Source organism: Chelon labrosus (assembly GCF_963514085.1).
Source record: "Chelon labrosus genome assembly, chromosome: 14".
Lineage (NCBI taxonomy): Eukaryota > Metazoa > Chordata > Actinopteri > Mugiliformes > Mugilidae > Chelon > Chelon labrosus.
Genome location: NC_140347.1, coordinates 142501 through 161313, shown reverse-complemented (window position 1 = coordinate 161313; position 18813 = coordinate 142501). Strand labels below are relative to the sequence as shown.

The window sequence follows — 18813 nt, the reverse complement described above, 5'->3', positions numbered from 1 at the left end:
TTTCAGGTCTTTTATTGTTTTAATACTGATGATTTTGGCATACAGCTCATGAAAACCAAAAATCCCTGTCTCAAAAAATTAGCATATTTCATCCTACCAATAAAAGAAAAGTGTTTTTAATACAAAAAAAGTCAACCTTCAAATAATTATGTTCAGTTATGCACTCAATACTTGGTCGGGAATCCTTTTGCAGAAATGACTGCTTCAGTGCGGCGTGGCATGGAGGCAATCAGCCTGCGGCACTGCTGAGGTCTTATGGAGGCCCAGGATGCTTCGATAGCGGCCTTAAGCTCATCCAGAGTGTTGGGTCTTGCGTCTCTCAACTTTCTCTTCACAATATCCCACAGATTCTCTATGGGGTTCAGGTTAGGAGAGTTGGCAGGCCAATTGAGCACAGTAATACCATGGTCAGTAAACCATTTACCAGTGGTTTTGGCACTGTGAGCAGGTGCCAGGTCGTGCTGAAAAATGAAATCTTCATCTCCATAAAGCTTTTCAGCAGATGGAAGCATGAAGTGCTCCAAAATCTCCTGATAGCTAGCTGCATTGACCCTGCCCTTGATAAAACACAGTGGACCAACACCAGCAGCTGACATGGCACCCCAGACCATCACTGACTGTGGGTACTTGACACTGGACTTCAGGCATTTTGGCATTTCCTTCTCCCCAGTCTTCCTCCAGACTCTGGCACCTTGATTTCCGAATGACATGCAAAATGGATACACCATGTGGACCACTGAGCAACAGTCCAGTGCTGCTTCTCTGTAGCCCAGGTCAGGCGCTTCTGCCGCTGTTTCTGGTTCAAAAGTGGCTTGACCTGGGGAATGCGGCACCTGTAGCCCATTTCCTGCACACGGTGGCTCTGGATGTTTCTACTCCAGACTCAGTCCACTGCTTCCGCAGGTCCCCCAAGGTCTGGAATCGGCCCTTCTCCACAATCTTCCTCAGGGTCCGGTCACCTCTTCTCGTCGTGCAGCGTTTTCTGCCACACTTTTTCCTTCCCACAGACTTCCCACTGAGGTGCCTTGATACGGCACTCTGGGAACAGCCTATTCGTTCAGAAATTTCTTTCTGTGTCTTACCCTCTTGCTTGAGGGTGTCAATGATGGCCTTCTGGACAGCAGTCAGGTCGGCGGTCTTACCCATGATTGCGGTTTTGAGTAATGAACCAGGCTGGGAGTTTTTAAAAGCCTCAGGAATCTTTTGGAGGTGTTTCGAGTTAATTCGTTGATTCAGATGATTAGGTTAATAGCTCGTTTAGAGAACCTTTTCATGATATGCTAATTTTTTGAGATAGGAATTTGGGGTTTTCATGAGCTGTATGCCAAAATCATCAGTATTAAAACAATAAAAGACCTGAAATATTTCAGTTGGTGTGCAATGAATCTAAAATATATGAAAGTTTAATTTTTATCATTACATTATGGAAAAGAATGAACTTTATCACAATATGCTAATTTTTTGAGAAGGACCTGTATATGTATATATACACACATATATATATATATATATATATATATGTATATATACATATTATAATATGTATACACATGTGTATATACACATATATATACATATCTATATATAATATGTCTGTGAAGGTTCTCAGTCATCCAGGTCATGGTTTATCCAACAAAGGTTCAAAAAAGGCAACTGGACTTGTAGAGTTTTTAGAGAAGACGTTTCATCTGAGCAGCTTCTTCAGTTTAGCTGCTCAGATGAAACGTCTTCTCTAAAAACTCTACAAGTCCAGTTGCCTTTTCTGAACCTTTGTTGGATGTATGTATATATATATATATATATATATATATATATATAATATACACATATATGTATATAATTATTATTTTTTTATTTCATTAATTTTATTATTCTTGTTTAACTCTTCCAGAGTTGTACAACTGAGCTGCATCTAATGAATCTAATGCTAATCACTTCTATCCAGCACTGACAATAAACATGAATCAGTGATAGAAACATATCTACCATCTGGTGGCAGCAGCTGGTACTGTCCTCCTCCTCCTCCTCCTCCTCCTCCTCTCTTCCTCCTTTCTCTCCTTTTAATTCTCCTCCTTTCTCTCCTCCTCCTCCTCCATCTTTCTTCAATTAAATTCAATTCAGTTTTATTTATATAGCGTCAATAACAACAACACAAATCATCTCTCCAGAGCAGCCTGAAGGCGACGGTGGCAGGAACAACTCCCTTTAACAGGAAGAAACCTTGAGCAGAACCAGAACCAGAACCAGCTCATATGGAGGAACCCATCTGCCTAAGGCCAGCCGGGTACAGACAGAAGAAAGAGAGAAGAGAGATGATAGGAGGAAGGAGATAAACATCCATCTGACTAAGGCGTACATAGAATCTGATGATGATAGAGGACAGTTAGAGAATGTAAGAGGAACCAAAGACAGGTTGAAGACCTGTTCATTCAGGTAGGAGTGGAGAACCTCTTCTTCTCCTCTAACCTCTTTTCCTCCACCACCAACATCACCAACAACACAGTCATCTTGTTTTTATTCTTTTATCTTTTTATCCTTACACAAACATTTTATTTCTTAAGCCCCACCCACCCTACACTCTGTGGGAGGAGTCACACACAGAGCCCGTCCTCTACAAGTGGACGAGCTGACGGGATGTTCCTGTTGTCATGGCGAAAGTCTCACAGAGGAACCAGTCACTTCACTTTCAAAGTAAAAGTCTTTCCTGCTCAGTTCTTCCAGCGGATTTGCTGAAAGAGAAGAAACAGAGTTCAGTCACATATCTCACCCCCCCACCCCGCCCTTCTCCTCCTCCTCCTCCTCCCCCACCCCCCTTACCGGGTTGCTAAGCAGCTCGTCGATCTTCCTCTCCTCTGACGAACCTCTCTCCACCTTCCCTCTGTATGCTCGCAGCAGCTGCCGGTCCTTCATGTCCCGGTACGTCTGATTGACCCAGAGGACACGCCAGTCATCATGACATCACAGAGAGCATGTCATTAGCATCGTTAGCACTGTTGGCAGGAGTGTCAACATGAACTCACGTTGATGGCGATGTCGTGACATTTATGTTTCTGAGCCAAACTGATCCTCAACTCGGCGTCGTCGACCAGCGCCACGTAATCCTGCAGCACCTGCACAGATCGGTCATCAATGACTGAGTCAATAGAGATTAACTCACTGATGGGTCATCAATGACTGAGTCAGTAGAGATTAACTCACTGATGGGTCATCAGTGACTGAGTCAGTAGAGATTAACTCACTGATGGGTCATCAGTGACTGAGTCAGTAGAGATTAACTCACCGATGGGTCGTCAGTGACTGAGTCAGTAGAGACTAACTCACTGATGGGTCGTCAATGACTGAGTCAGTAGAGATTAACTCACCCATCGGTCATCAGTGACTGAGTCAGTAGAGATTAACTCACCTATCAGTCATCAGTGACTGAGTCAGTAGAAATTAACTCACTGATGGGTCATCAATGACCGAGTCAGTAGAGATTAACTCACCTATCAGTCATCAGTGACTGAGTCAGTAGAGATTAACTCACCGATGGGTCATCAGTGACTGAGTCAGTAGAGATTAACTCACTGATGGGTCATCGCTGACTGAGTCAGTAGAGATTAACTCACCTATCGGTCATCAATGACTGAGTCAGTAGAGATTAACTCACTGATGGGTCGTCAATGACTGAGTCGGTAGAGATTAACTCACTGATGGGTCATCGCTGACTGAGTCAGTAGAGATTAACTCACCTATCGGTCATCAATGACTGAGTCAGTAGAGATTAACTCACCCATCGGTCATCAATGACTGAGTCAGTAGAGATTAACTCACTAATGGGTCATCAATGACTGACTCAGTAGAGATTAACTCACCTATCAGTCATCAGTGACTGAGTCAGTAGAGACTAACTCACTGATGGGTCGTCAATGACTGAGTCAGTAGAGATTTACTCACCCATCGGTCATCAATGACTGAGTCAGTAGAGATTATCTCACCCATCTCACCCATCGGTCATCAGTGACTGAGTCAGTAGAGATTAACTCACTGATGGGTCATCAATGACCGAGTCAGTAGAGATTAACTCACCTATCAGTCATCAGTGACTGAGTCAGTAGAGATTAACTCACCGATGGGTCATCAGTGACTGAGTCAGTAGAGATTAACTCACTGATGGGTCATCAATGACTGAGTGAGTAGAGATTAACTCACTGATGGGTCATCGCTGACTGAGTCAGTAGAGATTAACTCACTGATGGGTCATCGCTGACTGAGTCAGTAGAGATTAACTCACCTATCGGTCATCAATGACTGACTCAGTAGAGATTAACTCACCTATCGGTCATCAATGACTGAGTCAGTAGAGACTAACTCACCTATCGGTCATCAATGACTGAGTCAGTAGAGACTAACTCACCTATCGGTCATCAATGACTGAGTCAGTAGAGATTAACTCACCTATCGGTCATCAATGACTGAGTCAGTAGAGATTAACTCACCTATCAGTCATCAGTGACTGAGTCAGTAGAGACTAACTCACTGATGGGTCATCAATGACCGAGTCAGTAGAGATTAACTCACCTATCAGTCATCAGTGACTGAGGCAGTAGAGACTAACTCACTGATGGGTCGTCAATGACTGAGTCAGTAGAGATTAACTCACCCATCGGTCATCAATGACTGAGTCAGTAGAGATTATCTCACCCATCTCACCCATCGGTCATCAGTGACTGAGTCAGTAGAGATTAACTCACCCATCGGTCATCAATGACTGAGTCAGTAGAGATTAACTCACTGATGGGTCGTCAATGACTGAGTCAGTAGAGATTAACTCACCTATCGGTCATCAGTGACTGAGTCAGTAGAGATTAACTCACTGATGGGTCATCAATGACCGAGTCAGTAGAGATTAACTCACTGATGGGTCATCAATGACTGAGTCAGTAGAGATTAACTCACTGATGGGTCATCAGTGACTGAGTCAGTAGAGATTAACTCACTGATGGGTCATCAGTGACTGAGTCAGTAGAGATTAACTCACCGATGGGTCGTCAGTGACTGAGTCAGTAGAGACTAACTCACTGATGGGTCGTCAATGACTGAGTCAGTAGAGATTAACTCACCCATCGGTCATCAGTGACTGAGTCAGTAGAGATTAACTCACCTATCAGTCATCAGTGACTGAGTCAGTAGAAATTAACTCACTGATGGGTCATCAATGACCGAGTCAGTAGAGATTAACTCACCTATCAGTCATCAGTGACTGAGTCAGTAGAGATTAACTCACCGATGGGTCATCAGTGACTGAGTCAGTAGAGATTAACTCACTGATGGGTCATCAATGACTGAGTGAGTAGAGATTAACTCACTGATGGGTCATCGCTGACTGAGTCAGTAGAGATTAACTCACCTATCGGTCATCAATGACTGAGTCAGTAGAGATTAACTCACTGATGGGTCGTCAATGACTGAGTCGGTAGAGATTAACTCACTGATGGGTCATCGCTGACTGAGTCAGTAGAGATTAACTCACCTATCGGTCATCAATGACTGAGTCAGTAGAGATTAACTCACCCATCGGTCATCAATGACTGAGTCAGTAGAGATTAACTCACTAATGGGTCATCAATGACTGACTCAGTAGAGATTAACTCACCTATCAGTCATCAGTGACTGAGTCAGTAGAGACTAACTCACTGATGGGTCGTCAATGACTGAGTCAGTAGAGATTTACTCACCCATCGGTCATCAATGACTGAGTCAGTAGAGATTATCTCACCCATCTCACCCATCGGTCATCAGTGACTGAGTCAGTAGAGATTAACTCACTGATGGGTCATCAATGACCGAGTCAGTAGAGATTAACTCACCTATCAGTCATCAGTGACTGAGTCAGTAGAGATTAACTCACCGATGGGTCATCAGTGACTGAGTCAGTAGAGATTAACTCACTGATGGGTCATCAATGACTGAGTGAGTAGAGATTAACTCACTGATGGGTCATCGCTGACTGAGTCAGTAGAGATTAACTCACTGATGGGTCATCGCTGACTGAGTCAGTAGAGATTAACTCACCTATCGGTCATCAATGACTGACTCAGTAGAGATTAACTCACCTATCGGTCATCAATGACTGAGTCAGTAGAGACTAACTCACCTATCGGTCATCAATGACTGAGTCAGTAGAGACTAACTCACCTATCGGTCATCAATGACTGAGTCAGTAGAGATTAACTCACCTATCGGTCATCAATGACTGAGTCAGTAGAGATTAACTCACCTATCAGTCATCAGTGACTGAGTCAGTAGAGACTAACTCACTGATGGGTCATCAATGACCGAGTCAGTAGAGATTAACTCACCTATCAGTCATCAGTGACTGAGGCAGTAGAGACTAACTCACTGATGGGTCGTCAATGACTGAGTCAGTAGAGATTAACTCACCCATCGGTCATCAATGACTGAGTCAGTAGAGATTATCTCACCCATCTCACCCATCGGTCATCAGTGACTGAGTCAGTAGAGATTAACTCACCCATCGGTCATCAATGACTGAGTCAGTAGAGATTAACTCACTGATGGGTCGTCAATGACTGAGTCAGTAGAGATTAACTCACCTATCGGTCATCAGTGACTGAGTCAGTAGAGATTAACTCACTGATGGGTCATCAATGACCGAGTCAGTAGAGATTAACTCACCTATCAGTCATCAGTGACTGAGTCAGTACAGATTAACTCACTGATGGGTCATCAATGACTGAGTCAGTAGAGATTATCTCACCCATCGGTCACCAGTGACTGAGTCAGAAAAGATTAACTCACCCATCGGTCATCAATGACTGAGTCAGTAGAGATTAACTCACTAATGGGTCATCAATGACTGAGTCGGTAGAGATTAACTCACTGATGGGTCATCAATGACTGAGTCAGTAGAGATTAACTCACCCATCGGTCATCAGTGGCTGAGTCAGTAGAGATTAACTCACTGATGGGTCATCAATGACTGAGTCAGTAGAGATTAACTCACTGATGGGTCATCAATGACTGAGTCAGTAGAGATTAACTCACCCATCGGTCATCAATGACTGACTCAGTAGAGATTAACTCACCTATCGTCATCAATGACTGAGTCAGTAGAGACTAACTCACTGATGGGTCGTCAATGACTGAGTCGGTAGAGATTAACTCACCTATCGGTCATCAGTGACTGAGTCAGTAGAGATTTTTTTTTTTTTTTTTTTTAATCCTTATCTTTTATTGATTTTAAACAACCAACATTCTTTCAACACGTGTACAAATATAACAGAAAGATACAGTTCTTACCCACCTCCCAATAACCCACCCACCCACCCACTTTGAGCCATCTGTTGATAATAATAGTTTACAATGAAAGTAGCAATAATAGTTAAAAGAAAGAAGGGGGGAAAAAAAAGGAAAAAAAAATAAATACATAAATAATAGTAATAAAATAAATCAATCAATAAATAATAATAAAAAAAACAACAACACTAAATACCAAACAAACAGAAAATACAAACAACAAAACACATACATGAGGGTAGTCTCACTTGTTATTGTGGCATTTAAGAACAAAGGTTACTGGGTCTTGATTCCAAAAATGTAATGAATGAATCCCATATTTTATGGAAAATATGGCTTTTGTGTTTAATTGCATATGTAAGCCTTTCAATTGCTATACATGAAGATAGTTCATTAACCCATAGGGTAACAGATGGACAACAGACACTTTTCCACTGTCTAGCAATAAGACGTTTCGCATGTAGTAGGCAGAGGTTGAGTCAGTAGAGATTAACTCACCTATCAGTCATCAGTGACTGAGTCAGTAGAGATTAACTCACTGATGGGTCATCAATGACTGAGTCAGTAGAGATTAACTCACCCATCGGCCATCAATGACTGAGTCAGTAGAGATTAACTCACTGATGGGTCATCAGTGACTGAGTCAGCAGAGACTATCTCACCCATCGGTCATCAATGACTGAGTCGGTAGAGATTAACTCACTGATAGGTCATCAATGACTGAGTCAGTAGAGATTATCTCACCCATCGGTCATCAGTGACTGAGTCAGTAGAGATTAACTCACTGATGGGTCATCAATGACTGAGTCGGTAGAGATTAACTCACTGATGGGTCATCAATGACTGAGTCAGTAGAGATTATCTCACCCATCGGTCATCAATGACTGAGTCAGTAGAGATTAACTCACCCATCGGTCATCAATGACTGAGTCGGTAGAGATTAACTCACTGATGGGTCATCAATGACTGAGTCAGTAGAGATTAACTCACTGATGGGTCATCAATGACTGAGTCGGTAGAGATTAACTCACTGATAGGTCATCAATGACTGAGTCAGTAGAGATTATCTCACCCATCGGTCATCAATGACTGAGTCAGTAGAGATTATCTCACCCATCTCACCCATCGGTCATCAATGACTGAGTCAGTAGAGAATAACTCACCGATGGAGTTAATCTCTACTATTAAATGGATATTTTTTGGGGCCAACGTCTCACCTGTGTGGGGGCGGAGTTTTTCTGTAGGATGTCAACGACTCGCTGGAAGCTCACAGGAGATTTCTTCTTGGTAAAGCCGAGCCAGTTCCTACTGGTGAACAGAGCGTCCACGTCCAACCACGCCTTCTGCTTCGCCCTCGCCGACAATGCCGTTATAAAATACTGTTTCTCTGAAATCTGAAGTCAGAGGCCAGCGATGGTTAGCACCCTGAGAATTTAATGTTCAACAAGCAATCATGTCAGCTCTCACCTTGAAGGTGTGACGGACATTCAACGGACTGCTGTAGGTTCCCTGGAAACACACCAAACACTTGCTTCATTCATCTAATCCTGTTCATTTAATCCGGTTTAACATTAGATCTACTCTGGTTTAGTGTTTAATGTAAACGACAAGCCAAAGTTCATCTGAACCACAAGCACTTAATGTTGAGTCCTGAATACTAAAATCTGGTTCTGTCAGTTGATCCCCTAAAATCCTACGGATTGGAACTTCAACTAGTCTGATTTCTCTCATCTGTTTCAACTAATCTAGGTCAATTTATCAAGTTCAGCTAATCTGGTTGCAGTTACCAGGTTTCTCTAATCTGGTTTTGCTGATCTGGTTTCTCTAGTCTGGTTCAAATAATCTGGTTTCATAACCTGGTTCAACTAACCTGGTTTCTTTAGCCTGGTTTAACAGATGTGGTTTCTCGAATCGGGTTCAAATGAATATGGTTTCTCTAGTCTGGTTTAACAAATCTGGTTCAACGAATCTGGTTTAATTAATCTGGTTCCTCTAGCCTGTTTTAATCTGATTCAACTAATCTGGTTTCACTAATCTGGTTCCTCTCGTGTGGTTAAACTAATCTGGCTCAACCAATTCTGATCCGGTTTCTCTAATTTGGTTCCAGTAATCTGGTTCATCTAGCCTGGTTAAACAAATATGGTTTCTCTAATCTGCTTCCTCTATTCTGGTTTTATTAATCTGGTTCCTCTAGTATGTTTTGAACTAATCTGGTTCCACTAGTGTGGTTAAACTAATCAGACTCAACCAACTCTAATTTTTCAGTAATTTTGTTCCAGTAATCTGGTTTCTCTGATGTGGTTGCTGTCATTTGGTTCCACTAACCCAGTTTGTCTAATTTGGTTCCAGTAAACTGGTTTCTCTGATTTGGTTCCAGTAATCTGGTTCATCCAGCGTGGTTTGGTTTCTCTAATCTGGTTCAACCAATCTGGTTTTATTAATCTGGTTCCTCTGTTCTTGTTCAACCAATCTGGTTTTTATTAATCTGGTTCATCTAGTCTGGTTCAACTAATCTGGTTTCACTAATCTGGTTCCTCTAGTGTGGTTAAACTAATCTGGCTCAACCAATTCTAATCCGGTTTCTCTAATTTGGTTCCAGTAATCTGGTTTCTTTAGCCTGGTTTAACAAATATGGTTTCTCTTATCTTGTTGAACTAATCTGGTTTCTCTAACCTTGTTCAATTAATATGGTTTCTCTAATCTGCTTCCTCTATTCTGGTTCAACCAGTCTGGTTTGATTATTATGGCTCCTCTAGCCTGTTTTAACTAATATGGGTTCTGTAATCTGCTTCCTCTATTCTAGTATTATTAATCTGGTTCCTCTAGTCTGTTTAAACCAGTCTGGTTCCGCTAGCCGGGTTCAACTAATCTGGTTTCACTAATCTTGGTTCCAGTAATCAGGTCTCCCTGCTGACCTCGGGCTCAGGGTAGTGGTAGAAGCAGCAGTAGTACAGAGTTGTGATCAGTGGCATGTTGAGGATTGAAGCTCTTCTGGGAAACTTCTGGAATATTTCCACCTTCCCGCCGCGCTCAGCCTGTCGGTCAGTTGCCTAGCAACAAGACAGGAAGAAGTGTGGGTTCGTCTCTTAACTGGCATAACTCAGGGATTAAACCAGATCACACTGGATTCATAGGAGCAGATGGACAATGAGTAAAATTTGAGAATATTCTTGGTGTGAACCAAATACCTCAATGATGATCTGTCTCTCCAGCAGAGTGTAGTGGTCCTGAACGTGAGCTGAGTCCTCCGCTGAAAAAGGAAGGCTGGATAACAACAGTAATCAGATTACCAGCCGTTCAGTCCAGTTATTCATTAATCAGATTACCAGCCGTTCAGACCAGTTATTCATTAATCAGATTACCAGCCGTTCAGACCAGTTATTCAGTAATCAGATTACCAGCCGTTCAGTCCAGTTATTCATTAATCAGATTACCAGCCGTTCAGTCCAGTTATTCATTAATCAGATTACCAGTCATTCATACCAGTTATTCATTAATCAGATTACCAGCCGTTCAGTCCAGTTATTCATTAATCAGATTACCAGCCGTTCAGTAAAGTTAATCATTAATCAGATTACCAGCCTTTCAGACCAGTTAATCATTAATCAGATTACCAGCCGTTCAGTCCAGTTATTCATTAATCAGATTACCAGCCGTTCAGTCCAGTTATTCATTAATCAGATTACCAGCCGTTCAGTCCAGTTATTCATTAATCAGATTACCAGCCGTTCAGTCCAGTTATTCATTAATCAGATTACCAGCCATTCATACCAGTTATTCATTAATCAGATTACCAGCCGTTCAGTCCAGTTAATGAGTAATCAGATTACCAGCCGTTCAGCCCAGTTATTCATTAATCAGATTACCAGCCATTCATACCAGTTATTCATTAATCAGATTACCAGCCGTTCAGTCCAGTTAGTCATTAATCAGATTACCAGCCGTTCAGTCCAGTTAATCATTAATCAGATTACCAGCCGTTCAGTCCAGTTAATCATTAATCAGATTACCAGCCTTTCAGACCAGTTATTCATTAATCAGATTACCAGCCGTTCAGTCCAGTTATTCATTAATCAGATTACCAGCCGTTCAGTCCAGTTAATCATTAATCAGATTACCAGCCGTTCAGTCCAGTTATTCATTAATCAGATTACCAGCCGTTCAGTCCAGTTAATCATTAATCAGATTACCAGCCGTTCAGTCCAGTTATTCATTAATCAGATTACCAGCCATTCAGACCAGTTATTCAGTAATCAGATTACCAGCCGTTCAGACCAGTTATTCAGTAATCAGATTACCAGCCATTCAGAATTTATGGTGTGCTGCAGGTGTCACTCACCTGAGACAGCTCTTCAGGAAGTCTCGCCTCTTGTTTTCATCTGCAATCCTCAGGTGTTCTTTATATTGCAGCAGCTGTCACCATGGAAACAGACAGGAAGTGACATCAGCATCCTGTCAGTACTTGTGTTTCCTGCAACACGGTTTGTGTCTCTGATACATACCGCCATGTCCTCTGTCCTGCCCAGAGCTCTGAGGGACACAAGAACAACAAAGTTAAACCACACAAACAGATGTGTCCAGGTGTGTGTGTCCAAGTGTGGACACACCTGAGCAGCTCCAGCAGCAGCGTCTGGTCTCTGGTCTCCTTCAGGTAGTGGATGAAATGTCGTAGAGCCGTTTGTCTGGACTCCAGCTCCCGAAACAAAACCTCTGAGAAAACACAGGACGTATCACTGTTGACACCAGTCCAGAATCAGAACCAAAACCAGGACCAGGACCAGGACAGACACTCACCTTTGCTCAAAGTCCTCTTCAGATGAATCAGGACCTGAAAAACAAAAGTGTTCATGTGTTTGTCAAAGGTCAAAGGTCAACAAGGTTTTCTATTGACATCTCAACCATAGAGCAGCAGGTGCAGCAAGTGAGTTGAGAGGACGTCCCTCCAGGACAGTGGAGCAACATGAAGACACTGGACCAAGAACAACACAAGGGACTGAAGTGTGCGTGTGCATACTGATGCAGATGATAAAAAACAATGCAAACGGTACGAACGGTGCAAAGTCTATGACTGACGTGTTGATAATGTTTCAGGAGGAAGTGAAGGTCGACTTACAGCTGTGATGACGTTTCCATCGTCAGCACTGACGGCAGAATCCAACAGCAGCAGTTTGTCCTGAAGAGACCGGAACTTCTCCAGAGACACCACCTGGGACAGGTAAACAGATTACTGGTAGACAGATTACAGGTAGACAGATTACTGGTAGACAGATTACTGGTAGACAGTTTACTGGTAGACAGTTTACTAGTAAACAGATTACTGGTAAACAGATTACTGGTAAACAGATTACTGGTAAACAGATTACAGGTAGACAGATTACTGGTAGACAGATTACTGGTAAACAGATTACAGGTAGAAAGATTACTGGTAAACAGATTACTGGTAGACAGAGTACTGGTAAACAGATTACTGGTAGACAGTTTACTGGTAAACAGTTTACTAGTAAACAGATTACTGGTAGACAGTTTACTGGTAGACAGTTTACTGGTAAACAGATTACTAGTAAACAGATTACAGGTACACAGATTACTGGTAAACAGATTACTGGTAAACAGATTACAGGTAGACAGATTACAGGTAGACAGATTACTGGTAAACAGATTACTGGTAGACAGTTTACTGGTAAACAGATTACAGGTAAACAGATTACTGGTAAACAGATTACTGGTAGACAGAGTACTGGTAGACAGATTACTGGTAAACAGATAACAGGGAAACTGATTACAGGTAAACTTATTACTGATGAAGGTATTTCTGATGAAGGTATTACTGATGAACGTATTACTGATGAAGGTATTACTGATGAACTGATTGATGATGAAGGTATTACTGATGAACGTATTACTGATGAACGTATTACTGATGAACTGATTGATGATGAAGGTATTACTGATGAACTGATTACTGATGAAGGTATTACTGATGAACTGATTACTGATGAAGGTATTACTGATGAAGGTATTACTGATGAACATATTACTGATGAACTGATTAATGATGAAGGTATTAATGATGAAGGTATTACTGATGAACTGATTACTGATGAAGGTATTACTGATGAACGTATTACTGATGAACTGATTAATGATGAAGGTATTAATGATGAAGGTATTACTGATGAACTGATTACTGATGAACGTATTACTGATGAAGGTATTACTGATGAACTGATTAATGATGAAGGTATTAATGATGAAGGTATTACTGATGAACTGATTACTGATGAAGGTATTACTGATGAACATATTACTGATGAACGTATTACTGATGAACTGATTACTGATGAACGTATTACTGATGAAGGTATTACTGATGAACTGATTACTGATGAAGGTATTTCTGATAAACGTATTACTGATGAACGTATTACTGATGAACTGATTACTGATGAAGGTATTACTGATGAACATATTACTGATGAACTGATTAATGATGAAGGTATTACTGATGAAGGTATTACTGATGAACATATTACTGATGAACTGATTAATGATGAAGGTATTAATGATGAACATATTACTGATGAACTGATTAATGATGAAGGTATTACTGATGAACTGATTAATGATGAAGGTATTTCTGATGAACATATTACTGATGAACGTATTACTGATGAAGGTATTACTGATGAACATATTACTGATGAACTGATTAATGATGAAGGTATTACTGATGAACATATTACTGATGAACTGATTAATGATGAAGGTATTACTGATGAACGTATTACTGATGAACGTATTACTGATGAACTGATTAATGATGAAGGTATTACTGATGAACGTATTACTGATGAACGTATTACTGATGAACTGATTAATGATGAAGGTATTTCTGATGAAGGTATTACTGATGAACGTATTACTGATGAACGTATTACTGATGAAGGTATTTCTGATGAACGTATTACTGATGAACGTATTACTGATGAACTGATTACTGATGAAGGTATTACTGATGAACATATTACTGATGAACTGATTAATGATGAAGGTATTAATGATGAACATATTACTGATGAACTGATTAATGATGACGGTATTACTGATGAACTGATTAATGATGAAGGTATTTCTGATGAACATATTACTGATGAACGTATTACTGATGAAGGTATTACTGATGAACATATTACTGATGAACTGATTAATGATGAAGGTATTACTGATGAACATATTACTGATGAACTGATTAATGATGAAGGTATTACTGATGAACATATTACTGATGAACATATTACTGATGAACTGATTAATGATGAAGGTATTAATGATGAACGTATTACTGATGAACGTATTACTGATGAACTGATTAATGATGAAGGTATTACTGATGAACGTATTACTGATGAACTGATTACTGATGAAGGTATTACTGATGAACGTATTACTGATGAACGTATTACTGATGAAGGTATTAATGATGAACGTATTACTGATGAACGTATTACTGATGAACGTATTACTGATGAAGGTATTACTGATGAACTGATTACTGATGAACGTATTACTGATGAAGGTATTACTGATGAACGTATTACTGATGAACGTATTAATGATGAACGTATTACTGATGAACGTATTAATGATGAACGTATTACTGATGAAGGTATTACTGATGAACGTATTACTGATGAAAGTATTACTGATGAACGTATTACTGATGAACGTATTACTGATGAAGGTATTAATGATGAACGTATTACTGATGAACTGATTAATGATGAAGGTATTACTGATGAACGTATTACTGATGAAGGTATTACTGATGAAGGTATTAATGATGAACGTATTACTGATGAACGTATTACTGATGAACATATTACTGATGAACTGATTAATGATGAAGGTATTACTGATGAACATATTACTGATGAACGTATTACTGATGAAGATATTACTGATGAACATATTACTGATGAACTGATTAATGATGAAGGTATTACTGATGAACATATTACTGATGAACATATTACTGATGAACTGATTAATGATGAAGGTATTAATGATGAAGGTATTACTGATGAACATATTACTGATGAACGTATTACTGATGAACGTATTACTGATGAACATATTACTGATGAACTGATTAATGATGAAGGTATTAATGATGAACGTATTACTGATGAAGGTATTACTGATGAACGTATTACTGATGAAGGTATTACTGATGAACGTATTACTGATGAACGTATTACTGATGAACTGATTAATGATGAAGGTATTAATGATGAAGGTATTACTGATGAACTGATTACTGATGAAGGTATTTCTGATGAACTGATTAATGATGAACATATTACTGATGAACTGATTAATGATGAAGGTATTTCTGATGAACTGATTAATGATGAACATATTACTGATGAACATATTACTGATGAACTGATTAATGATGAAGGTATTACTGATGAACGTATTACTGATGAACTGATTAATGATGAAGGTATTACTGATGAACTGATTAATGATGAAGGTATTTCTGATGAAGGTATTACTGATGAAGGTATTACTGATGAACTGATTAATGATGAACATATTACTGATGAACTGATTAATGATGAAGGTATTTCTGATGAACTGATTAATGATGAAGGTATTTCTGATGAACTGATTACTGATGAAGGTATTACTGATGAAGGTATTACTGATGAAGATATTACTGATGAAGATATTACTGATGAACTGATTAATGATGAAGGTATTACTGATGAACATATTACTGATGAACATATTACTGATGAACTGATTAATGATGAAGGTATTACTGATGAACGTATTACTGATGAAGGTATTACTGATGAACGTATTACTGATGAAGGTATTAATGATGAACGTATTACTGATGAACTGATTAATGATGAAGGTATTACTGATGAACGTATTACTGATGAACATATTACTGATGAACTGATTAATGATGAAGGTATTAATGATGAAGGTATTACTGATGAACGTATTACTGATGAACATATTACTGATGAACTGATTACTGATGAACTGATTAATGATTAAGGTTTTACTGATGAACGTATTACTGAACATATTACTGATGTACTGATTAATGATGAAGGTATTAATGATGAACGTATTACTGATGAAGGTATTACTGATGAACGTATTACTGATGAAGGTATTACTGATGAACTGATTAATGATGAAGGTATTACTGATGAACGTATTACTGATGAACGTATTACTGATGAACTGATTAATGATGAAGGTATTACTGATGAACTGATTAATGATGAAGGTATTTCTGATGAACTGATTAATGATGAAGGTATTACTGATGAAGGTATTACTGATGAACGTATTACTGATGAACATATTACTGATGAACTGATTACTGATGAACATATTACTGATGAACGTATTACTGATGAAGGTATTACTGATGAACATATTACTGATGAACTGATTAATGATGAAGGTATTACTGATGAACGTATTACTGATGAACATATTACTGATGAACTGATTAATGATGAACATATTACTGATGAACGTATTACTGATGAAGGTATTACTGATGAACATATTACTGATGAACTGATTAATGATTAAGGTTTTACTGATGAACGTATTACTGAACATATTACTGATGTACTGATTAATGATGAACGTATTACTGATGAAGGTATTACTGATGAACGTATTACTGATGAAGGTATTAATGATGAACGTATTACTGATGAACGTATTACTGATGAAGGTATTACTGATGAACTGATTAATGATGAAGGTATTACTGATGAACGTATTACTGATGAACGTATTACTGATGAAGGTATTACTGATGAACGTATTACTGATGAAGGTATTACTGATGAACTGATTAATGATGAAGGTATTACTGATGAACTGATTAATGATGAAGGTATTTCTGATGAACTGATTAATGATGAAGGTATTACTGATGAACATATTACTGATGAACGTATTACTGATGAAGGTATTAATGATGAACGTATTAATGATGAACATATTACTGATGAACATATTACTGATGAACTGATTAATGATGAAGGTATTACTGATGAACGTATTACTGATGAAGGTATTACTGATGAACTGATTAATGATGAAGGTATTACTGATGAACGTATTACTGATGAACGTATTACTGATGAAGGTATTACTGATGAACATATTACTGATGAAGGTATTACTGATGAACTGATTAATGATGAAGGTATTTCTGATGAACTGACTAATGATGAAGGTATTACTGATGAAGGTATTACTGATGAACGTATTACTGATGAAGGTATTACTGATGAAGGTATTACTGATGAACGTATTACTGATGATCTTACCTTTCCCTGCTGCAGCCTCTGAACTGTCTCCTCAGGCGACCAGTCACTGACATAATCCTGATGGCACAGCATGATGACATCAACATAACAACACAGAGAAATACCAAAACTGATGTTAGCATGTGTACCGTATTTTCCGCACTATAAGGCGCACTTAAAAGCCTTTAATTTTCTCAAAAAACGACAGTGCGCCTTATAATCCGGAGCGCCTTATATATGGATTCATTCTGGTTGTGCTTACTGACCTCGAAGCGATTTTGTGTCGTACACGGCGCTCACGGCGCTCAAAGCCGCACCGCTTGCAGCATTACGGCTACCGTAGTCAGGAGAATCACGGAGCAATTCTCAGCAATGCAGGACGAAGGCAGAAGCATTAAACGAGGTGAAAATCATTATAAATCGGGTCATGTCGAGAGCTGTAGTTACACGAAGGGAGTTTTGGTCGGTTCTGTACGCGCCAGCATGCGGGACTAGTTCGTTTAATTACGTATTTTCCATAGCGTTTTACTGAACTATCTGGCGACAAACTGTGACATTCTTGACATGTAAAATCATTTTTTATTCTGAAAAACAACATATGTATAATCCAAGGCACAAGTCGATCGGGACCAGAAAATAATTTATCTTTCGCCATAGACTGCCGTTCATATTTTTTCAAAAGATAGGTCCAGAAAATAGACCATTCATTGACAGAGCGCCTTATAATCCAGTGCGCCCTATAGTGCGGAAAATACGGTAATCAGATTACCTGACAGTAATCATACAAACTGTCTGTAATCACATTACATTTATCAGATTAACTAACCCTAATCAAACTATCACTATTACCTTGTATTCAGATTTGGGTTTTCGGAGCTCAGGAGCGTAGAGTCTGACAGACGAGTCACTGGGCGCTAGAACACAAACACTGTCTTAAACAGTCTCATCCTCCATCATCACCATCATCATCATCATCATCATCATCCTCCATCATCATCATCATCATCCTCCATCATCCTCCACCATCATCATCATCATCATCATCATCCTCCTCCTCCATCATCATCATCATCATCCTCCATCATCATCATCATCATCATCCTCCATCATCCTCCACCATCATCATTATCATCATCATCATCTTCATCCTCCATCA

General features: G+C 39.5%; 1 protein-coding gene across 1 annotated transcript in view; it reads right to left on the bottom strand.

Annotated features, from left to right (window-relative positions):
* Positions 1-2149: 2149 nt before the first annotated feature.
* The window catches only part of vipas39 (VPS33B interacting protein, apical-basolateral polarity regulator, spe-39 homolog), a 24482-nt gene continuing 7818 nt past the window's right edge, over positions 2150-18813 (bottom strand). Inside the window, exons 6-19 of the mRNA XM_084560204.1 lie at positions 18507-18571; positions 17679-17735; positions 12413-12505; positions 12094-12127; positions 11907-12009; positions 11802-11829; positions 11639-11712; positions 10488-10563; positions 10215-10349; positions 8767-8808; positions 8517-8693; positions 3021-3110; positions 2818-2922; positions 2150-2729 (exon numbers count right to left, since the gene is read on the bottom strand). Of these exons, the coding sequence (XP_084416330.1) occupies positions 2709-2729; positions 2818-2922; positions 3021-3110; positions 8517-8693; positions 8767-8808; positions 10215-10349; positions 10488-10563; positions 11639-11712; positions 11802-11829; positions 11907-12009; positions 12094-12127; positions 12413-12505; positions 17679-17735; positions 18507-18571 (1100 nt within the window). The 3' untranslated portion in view covers positions 2150-2708. The remainder of the gene's footprint in view (positions 2730-2817; positions 2923-3020; positions 3111-8516; positions 8694-8766; positions 8809-10214; positions 10350-10487; positions 10564-11638; positions 11713-11801; positions 11830-11906; positions 12010-12093; positions 12128-12412; positions 12506-17678; positions 17736-18506; positions 18572-18813) is intronic.